General features: G+C 34.3%; 1 protein-coding gene across 1 annotated transcript; it reads left to right on the top strand.

Annotated features, from left to right (window-relative positions):
* The first annotated feature begins 7,608 nt into the window (after positions 1-7,608).
* Positions 7,609-8,517, top strand: LOC104983157 (olfactory receptor 4P4-like). Its single transcript, XM_010832626.1, has one exon. The coding sequence runs from the start codon at positions 7,609-7,611 to the stop codon at positions 8,515-8,517; it is 909 nt and encodes a 302-aa protein (XP_010830928.1).
* Positions 8,518-10,026: the final 1,509 nt, after the last annotated feature.

Here is a 10,026-nt window from a genome sequence, read left to right as displayed (position 1 = left end):
GCTCCTCTGCCCATGGGATTTTCCAGGCAAGAGTACTGGAGTGGGGTGCCATTGCCTTCTCCATATATATATATATATATATATATATATATATAGTTAATAATAAAGAAATTCAACCAATATCTGTATTTTAATCTTGTATCCTACTGGTTTTGCTGAATTTATCAGTTCTAATAGTTTTGTGAGTCTTTAGGGTTTTCTATATATTTATTATATTGCTGGCATGTAATAATAATTTTACCTTTTCTTTTCCAATTTGGACATGTTTTATTTCCCTTTCTTATCTGATTTCTTATGACTAGGATATCCCAAACTATGTTGAGTAGAAGTGATGAGAGTGGGCATCTTTATCTTGTTTCAGATTTTAGCAAGAAGATTTTCAGCTTTTCAACATTGAGTGCTATGTTGCCTGTGGGTTGTCATAAATAGCTTTTATTATGTTAAGATATGTTTTCTACATAGCAACTTTGAGTTTTTATAATGCATGGATATTTAATTTTATCAATTACCTTTTCATCTACTGAGATAATTGAATACTTTCTATTTTCTTCTTTTTTTGATGTGGTGTGTCACATGAATTGATTTGTGCATGTTGCATCATCTTTGTGATGCTTGTATGACCCTTGCATGACCCTTGGTTTTTCAGTAACAAGTTGTTAAGTCTCCATATTTTTTTTTCTTGTTTCTGTTTCTGTGGTTGATTTTATTGTGGTCATAAAAGATTTTTGAATGTATTCCAGTTCAGTTCAGTTTAGTCGCTCAGTCGTGTCCTACTCTTTGTAATCCCATGAATTGCAGCATGCCAGGCCTCCCTGTCCATCACCAACTGCCGGAGTTCACTCAGACTCACATCCATCGAGTCGGTGATGCCATACAGCCATCTCATCCTCTGTCGTCCCCTTCTCCTCCTGCCCCCAATCACTCCCAGCATCAGAGTCTTTTCCAATGAGTCAACTCTTTGCACAAGGTGGCCAAAGTAGTGGAGTTTCAGCTTTAGCATCATTTCTTCCAAAGAAATCCCAGGGCTGATCTCCTTCAGAATGAATTGGTTGGATCTCCTTGCAGTCCAAGGGACTCTCAAGAGTCTTCTCCAATACCACAGTTCAAAAGCATCAATTCTCTGGCACTCAGCTTTCTTCACAGTTCAACTCTCACATCCATACATGACTACTGGAAAAACCATAGCCTTGACTAGACAGACCTTTGTTGGGAAAGTAATGTGCTTTTGAATATGCTACCTAGGTCGATCATAACTTTCCTTCCAAGGAGTGTCTTTTAATTTCATGGCTGCAATTACCATCTGCAGTGATTTTGGATCCCCCAAAAAGAAAGTCTGACACTGTGTCCACTGTTTCCCCATCTATTTCCCATGAAGTGATGGGACCATATGCCATGATCTTCGTTTTCTGAATGTTGAACTTTAAGCTTTCTTTCACTCTCCTCTTTCACTTTCATCAAGCAGCTTTTTAGTTCCTCTTCCAGGTTTCTTTAAACTTGTATGTTTCTACATAAATTTCAGAATGGGATTATTGATTTACTCTGATTATTCTGTTTTATTTTATTGGAATCACATTGAAATTAAAAAGCAAAATGTAAAATAGAATAAGTCTTATAATTCACCTATATGGCATATCTCTTTACTTAATTATGACCTTTATGCATATTGTTGAATTTGGCTTGTTAATATTTTGTTTAGAAATTTTTCATCTGTATTCATAAAAGATGCGAGACAGCAAAAGCGACACAGATGTATAGAACAGTCTTTTGGACTCTGTGGGAGAGGGACGGGGTGGGGTGGGGGGATGATTTGAGAGAATGGCATTAAAACATGTATATTATCATATAAGAAATGAACCACCAGTCCAGGTTCGATGCAGGATACAGGAAGCTTGGGGCTGGTGCACTGGGATGACCGAGAGGGATGGTATGGGGAGTGAGGTGGTAGGAGGGGTTCAGGATGGGGAACACGTGTACACCCGTGGCAGATGCATGTTGATGTATGGCAAAACCAATACAATATTGTAAAGAAAAAAATAAAAATTTAAAAATGAGAAAAAAAAAAAGATATTGGGCTATAATATCTTTTTGGTACTGTCTTTGTCTGATTTTGATTTCAGAGTGATGATGGCTTAATACAATGATTTTGGGTGGGTTCCCTCCTCTTCAATCGTTTGGAAGAGTTTGAGAAGGATTAGTGTAAGTTCTTTTTTGTCTGGTAGAGTTTCCCAGTGAAGCCTTCTGGGTCTGGATTTTTTTTTTTTTTTTTGCTGGGAGGTTTTTCTTTTCTTACTTTTTTTTTTTAATTAACAGATTCTGTTTCACTTCTAGTGATTAGTGTGTTCAATTTATTTATTTTTCCTTGATTCTGTTTTTGTGTATCATATGTTTCCAGAAATGTGTTCATTTCTTCTACTTTGTCCAATTTATTGGCATATAATTATTCTTAGTATTCACTTACATACTTTTGTATTACAGTGGTATTGTTTGTTATTTCTCACCTTTCATTTCTTATTTTGTTTATTTGGATCCTGTCTGTTTTCTTCTTCATGAGCTTGGCCAGAGGTTTGTCTACTTTGTTTATTTTTTCAATGAACCTGCTCTTGGTTTTATTACTTTTCTATTATTTTACATCTCTATTTTATTTATTTCTATGTGATCTTTATTCCTTCCTTCTGCATATTCTAGGTTTTGTATGTTCTTCTTTTTCTAATCCTTTCAAGTGGTATATTAGACTGTTTATTTGAGTTATTTATTGTTTTTTGAAGACTTGTATTGCTATGAATGTCCCTTTAAGAATCACTTTTGCTGAATCCCATAGGTTGTATAGTTGTGTTTTCATTGTCATTTATCTCAAGGTATTTTTTAGTTTCCTCTTTGATTTCATCAGTAGCCCGTTGGTTTTTCAGTAACGTGTTTTTTAGTCTCCATAATTTTTTTTCTTCTTGTCTCTGTGGTTGATTTTATTGTGGTCACAAAAGATTTTTGAAAGTATTCCAGGTTTCTTTAAGCTTGTATATTCTAGAATGGGATTATTGATCTATTCTGATTATTCTGTTTTATTTTATTGGAATTACATTGAAATTTAAAAAGCAAAATGGTAGAATATAATGTCTTATAATTCACCTATATGGCATATCTACTTACTTAAGTATTGAATTTTTCTAAGAAATACTTTCTGCTTTTGATATACAGGTTAAATGTTCTACAAGTATTATTATATACTCAACTTTATCTCTCAAGTTTCATATTTTTAATTAATGAATTTTAATTCATTAATATAGATGTTGATCCTAATTTCAATTTTTAATTGTTGCTACTATAGAAATGCACTTAATTTTTGTATTAAAATTTTATCTTGTGAACTTGCTAAACTAACTGATTGCATGCATGCTAACTCGCTTCAGTTGTGTCAGACTCCTTGAGACCCCTTGGGCTGTAGCCCACCAGTCTCCTCTCTCCATAGGGATTCCCCAGGCAAGAATATTGGAGTGGATTGCCATGCTTTCCTCTAGAGGATCTTCCTGACCCAGGGATCAAGCCCCTGTCTCTTGTGTTTCTTGCATTGGCAGATGGTTTCTTTACCACTACTAGGTCCACCTTAGATTCTTTACAGAACACTTAGAATTTTCTATCATATAACCATTCTTTCTGTATATGTGTATATTTATTAAAAATTTACTCCTACCTTTTGAAGCTCTATGTCTTATGTTTCTTTATTTTACCTCACTGCAGTGTCTAGAACTTAGGATTTAATTCAGAAATAAGAGTGGACAGTTTTTTATTTGTCTTAACTTACCGAGTATTCATTATTATAAGTGATGGTAGTTGTAAGTCTTATACAGTTGCTATATTAGGTTAGGCAATTTCATTTGCTGAAATGTTTGAAAAATATTATATATATATAAAATTGAATTTTAAAATTATAATTAACTTCATGCATTTATTGAAATAACCTTGTGATTCTCTTTATTGTGCTAATACAGTGAATTGAACTGCTGCATTTTGAGTCTTTTATTCCTGGGATAATTTCCACATGATCATGATAAATTATTATTAAATTCATTGGACCAGAAGTTCTATTTGTCAAGAAGTTTAGCAATTAATTTAATTTCTTTAGCTGATATACAACAATTCTGCTTTTCTGTATCTTCTGTTAGATTTGACAATATTTTTATTACAATTATTTTTAATATTTTCTACCACCCTGTTAAAATCCATAGATTCTGCAATGCTGTACATTATTTCATTCTTGGTTCAAGTGTTTTTTTCTCTATTTTTTTCTCATTCTCTTCTTTACTTCTCTCCCCCTTTTCCTTATTTTGAGATATTACCAGTTTTATTTGATCTTTCAAATACTGTTTCTTATTTAATCAAATTTGCATTTAAGGACTTTTATTGCTTCCCAGTATCAAGCAGCAAGGAGAAGACAGAGTCAAACACCACAATTTAAGGTGATTTTATTAAAAGATTATTTCTAGATATTGACAGTGTGGGGAGAGTACAACAAATATGAAATACCCTGAAGCTAGTAAGAGTTAAATACATTAGGGTACAGTGAGTATCTAGAGTGGAAATGAGCAATTTAAAAAGGAAAAATATATTGTAAAATAAACAAAACCTTAGAAGGATCCTTCATGACCCATAAAAATCGCTTGATAAGAAATAGGAACTAAGGACTACAGTTTACTACACCTGGTCCCTTAGTTTCTACTGACACCCTGCTTGCCAAAGGGATTAAAAGGGACCAAGGAAAGCAAAAAAAAAAAAAAAAACTAAAATAATAATAATCTAATACTAGATGACACCTGTTGACACAAATTTCTGTTCAAGGCTTTTAAATTTCAAGTGGGAGTAAATAAGCATTGAGAAATAATTTCGAAATTTTGATAGTGATTTTAAGTATACATGTTCTGATTATCTCTTACCACATTTACACAATTAAATAATAAAGATTTCAAATATATTAAATGTGTTTTATATATACCTTGGTAAACATCAGCAAACTCAGTTTTTGAGGAAATTATTTTAGGAGAAGTGAGATATAGAAAAATAAATATCCATAATATTTCATTAGTTTCTATAACATTATAAAGTTATTGAATCATTCCTATGATAACCCTCAAGATATTTAGTTAAAGAAAGAAGCCTCAAACCCGTCTTATATACCCCATTAATATTAGTAGTTTTATTCTTATAATTATAACGTTATACACACTGGCTGCTGTAAAATGCCTATGGGAATTTTTTTTCCCCTAATTTCCTTTGGTGTGCTTTCAATTCAAGTTATATACAGCAATGCCTTCCTCAAAGAGTCTTTTGGATGGACAGTTCCTGAGAGGGTCAGATATATTATCTATCTATTTGCTGTTTCAAAGCCCAGTCTCAGAGAAAAAAAAAAAAAAAGAAACAGTCTGAAGCATCACTTGAAATTTCAAATGACTGCAAAGTTTTGCAGAAATCAGTGTTATGATTAGTTGCACAGATGCACATTAAATTTCTATAAAAATAATTGGGATTTAGAAAAATTTTATGTAATTTTTGATTATAGTAATTGAAATTTTATATGCCTTAGTACGTGTTGGTAAAAGTGAAATGGTCAGTAAATGATTTTTTTTTTTAAGTTTTATGCTCAGATCATTTAATTAGTTAGTACATAGTATCTCAACATTTGGGCTTCCCTAGCAGCTCAGATGGTAAAGAATTTGCCTGCAATACAGGAGACCTGGTTTTGATTCTTGTCTTGGGAAGATCTTCTGGAGAAGGGCATGGCAATGCACTCCAATATTCTTTCTTGGAGAATTCCATGGACAGAGACTGGAGGGCTACAGCCCATGGGCTTTCAAAGAGTCAGACATGACTGAGAAAACTACACTTGCACTTTCTGTTTTCATCTTAACATTTTACTCTAAACACAGAAAATAATGAAAACCATACATGTTAATTTCATGATACATTTATTTATTACTAATATGATAAACACTTAAAATGTTGATAACAATTTTATCAAATTGCCCTTGATGGGTTTTTACACTGTCCATGTACAATCATGACCTTAATTATAAATCCCCTTTCTTAATATGCTTATTTAAGTGCTTTTTTCTCTTTCAAACTGTAGCTTGATATATCTTTTGAAACTATCCCTCAATGATTTTTTTTTTTTAAGAATTTAAAGTTTGAAGGAGGGATTTTGGGAAGAAACACCTTAACTGAAAGATACGTGAAAAGTTGGACTCAATGTTCTTCCTTCACTCCCAAAATCCTTGGTATCTAAATATGTATTTGGGTGATGGTGGTATGTGTGTGGGCTGGATGCAGGGAAAGAGAGTGTGAGAGAAAACAGGGAGGGACAAAGAAAGGGACAAGGCAGTCTATTTTTTTATTTTTTTTGGTTTAAAGGAAGACCAGAAGAAGAATAAAGCCTTCACTGAGGGATCTTTTTCCATGACTCTGTATTTTCCAAAGTTCTGATGAACCACACTGTAAGTAGTGCATGACTAATTCAAATATTAAGGGATGCTGAGGCTTGTACTGCTGTTTAAAAAAGATGCTAAACTAAGAGCTGCATTTTCTACAACTCATTACAATTAACAGCATTTGATTAAAACAATGATTTTACTGTGGAAAACATTTGGTTTTGGGTAAAAGTTGATTTTTTCAACATACTCACTCTGTTCTCCTTGGTTTACAACATCCAAAAGGTGGCATTTAGTGTTTAACTAAATAAGTCATTCCTTGTGTTGAGTTCGCCCAATGTCAAAAAAAAAAAAAAAATTACTAGCTCTAAGGAGTATCAACAGAAACCTCTGAAACATACATTTATTGAAATTAAGATTAAAGTGGATTTTTATGTAACAATAATATTTCTTCCTATATTCAGATGGTTTACATTGTGGTTAACTTCTCTGTTTCCGGTCTCTCCATGTTCTGAATCTTTATCACACATGAGTACAAGGAGAGTCACTGAAAATATTTTAAACTAATACAGGTATGCTCTGCTATGACTAAAAGCATTTTTCAAATTTTTCAAAAGTAATATTTAGTTCCATTGAATATTCATCTGAAATTGGGACTTTGTACATGATTTACATGCACATGGAGAAGTCGAGAGATTTTCTTAAATATGTAAATAGCCATTACATAGATGACTAAAGGCTGGGATGGAGAATGACTTTATATTTTTTATAGAGATGGACAAAAGCTGAAATTTCTGTGATCAGTGAATGTTGTTGCATAGTTCCCAAGAACATGAACTCCGGTATCAGGGTCAGGTTCATCTTAGTTTGATTGCAACTTAATCTCTTAATGACTTGGTGCAAATTCTGAAAACTCTTGCTTTTATTTTACAAGTATAAAATGAGTATCAGAATACCACCTCTTGGTTGGGTTGTTATGTTCCAGACATAATTATTATTTTATTAAATATTGTTCAAAATATGCTGCTCTTAATATCAAATAATAGATTGCTTATAGTAAATTTTCTGTGCCCTACATCTTTGCCCAATGTACAATAATCCAAAACTTTAAATATGCAATTAAAGATGTATTATGTTCTTTATTGTTTTAGATGAACTGAATTTCTGTTGTGTCCTCCAAACTCTACACAACTTCATGGAAACCCAAAACAATGTCACAGAATTTGTTTTTATAGGGTTGTGGGGAAATAAGAAAATAGAGTTACTGTTCTTCTTGTTCCTGCTCTGTTATCTGGCTGTCTTAATGGGGAATTTCATCATCTTTCTCACCATCACCTGCAGCCATCTAATGCAACAACCGATGTACTACTTCCTTTGTCACCTCTCCTTCATGGATTTCAGCTACACCTCCACTGTGATCCCCAGGCTAATCACGGACTTAGCTGCAGCACGAAGAAACATTTCCTATAACAATTGTATGACCCAGATCTTCACTGCCCACTTGCTGGCAGGTGTGGAAATATTCATCTTGGTGTTCATGGCTTTTGATCACTATATCGCCATCATCAAGCCCCTGAACAGACAGAGTTGTGACATGTTGATGGTCCTGTCCTGGGCTGTAGGTTTTTGGCATTCTATTGCTTTACTTCTCATGGTACTCAAGTTACCTTTCTGTGGTCCTAATCAGATAGATCACTACCTATGTGATGTGAAGCCTCTTTTAAAACTGGTGTGCAAAGATATTCATGTTGTGAGTATCTTAGTGATTGCAAATTCAGGAATGGTGGTGGTTGTCATATTTCTTGTTCTAGTAGCTTCTTACATAGTCATATTATATAACCTTAGAATACATTCTTCTGCAGGGCGAAAAAAATCTCTCTCAACGTGTAGTTCTCACATAACAGTTGTAGTTTTATTCTTTGTGCCCTGTATCTATACTTACATTCTACCTGCAGGGAGCAAGAACAAGGACAAGGACATCTCTGTGTTTTACACTGTGATTGCCCCCATGCTGAACCCTCTCATCTACACCCTGAGAAACATGGAGATGAAAATCGCCATGAGGAAGGTATGGGCTAAAGTGGCACATTCAGGTTTAAAGTAAATAGGGTGATACTCATTATGATTTAGAATTCATGTCTCGTCTCTAGGACCTGTGTCCTTTGAGGTATTAGCAGAAAACATATACCATTTCTTTGAGGAATTGAAATAAATGTCTTCAGGCATTCAGTTCAGTCGCTCAGTCATGTCCAACTCTTTGCAACCCCATGGACTGCAGCACACCAGGCTTCCCTGTCCATCACCAGCTCCCGGAGTTTAGTCAAACTCATGTTCATTGAGTCGATGATGCCATCCAACCATCTCATCCTCTGCCGTCCGCTTCTCTTCCTGCCTTCAATCTTTCCCAGCATGAGGGTCTTTTCCAATGAGTCAGTTATTCTCATCAGGTGGCCAAAGTTTTGGAGTTTCAGATTCATCATCAATCCTTCCAATGAATATTCAGGACTTGTTTTCTTTAGGATGGACTGGTTGGAGCTCCTTGATGTCCAAGAGACTCTCAAGAGTCTTCTCCAACACCATAGTTTGAAAGCATGAATTTTTGGCACTCAGATTTCTTTATAGTCCATCTCTCATGCCTGACATTAGGTTAGCCAATGAAGCATGCTACTGTGATTCAGACTAAAATATGCACTTTAAAGAACCCAGCTAGTTTCATGTGTGAGCACTGAAGGAATGCAAGAATTGTCCTTCTAAAACTCATCTCTTATTGTATGACCGACCTGCCCAATAATTCCTGAGGAACCTATTTTCCTTGGAATACAATCCAACCTTCTCACTCATGCATTAGAAAATTAGGTATAACTATCTAATTTCATAAGTCATCACATTGAAAGAAATTATGGAGTTACAAAGAGACTAGGTGGTCAAGGAAACCTGGGTGACTTCTCAATTTTTTTGGTTTTATGCCTTTGTCTTGGAAATTTGTTCTAATTATATTGTTTTTGAAAATGAATACCTATGAAATGAGATAATATTATGCTTCATAAAATGAAATATTAATTGGGCCACCATCTGTTAAATTTTGCTTGGGGTATGGCTACAAGAAACTCATACTAGGTGCTTTGCACCAGATTTGGCAATAATAAACTCATAGTAGATTCTTTCTTGTTTCTTCATCTTTTACCCCTCAGTTCCCTCTCATTAGAAGCTTTTATCCAGCTACACTGGGCCCCTCTACATTCTCTAAACTGACCCTAAAATCTGGCAATCTATGACTGTTTTTCTTCTATTTTCTCTGACTAGGATCCCTCCACTCTTATGTTTTAGGGTCCATGTCATAAATATTATTCACATTTCAGATATTATCTTATTCAGGAATATTTTGCAGATCTATAAATAAACCAATAATGGACAGAAATGGTAGGAATCTAACAGAAACAGAAGATACTAAGAAAAGGTGGCAAGAACATACAGAAGAACAGTACAAAAAAGTTCTTCATGACCCAGATAATCATGATGGCGTGATCATTCACCTAGACCCAGACATCCTGGAATGTGAAGTCAAGTGGGCCTTAGGAAGCATCACTATGAACAAAGCTAGTGGAGGTGATGG

The sequence above is a fragment of the Bison bison genome, unplaced genomic scaffold, assembly GCF_000754665.1.
Source record: "Bison bison bison isolate TAMUID 2011002044 unplaced genomic scaffold, Bison_UMD1.0 scf7180017861828, whole genome shotgun sequence".
NCBI lineage: Eukaryota > Metazoa > Chordata > Mammalia > Artiodactyla > Bovidae > Bison > Bison bison.
The sequence above is the reverse complement of the archived record's forward strand: the minus strand, read 5'-3'. Positions and strand labels throughout refer to the sequence as shown.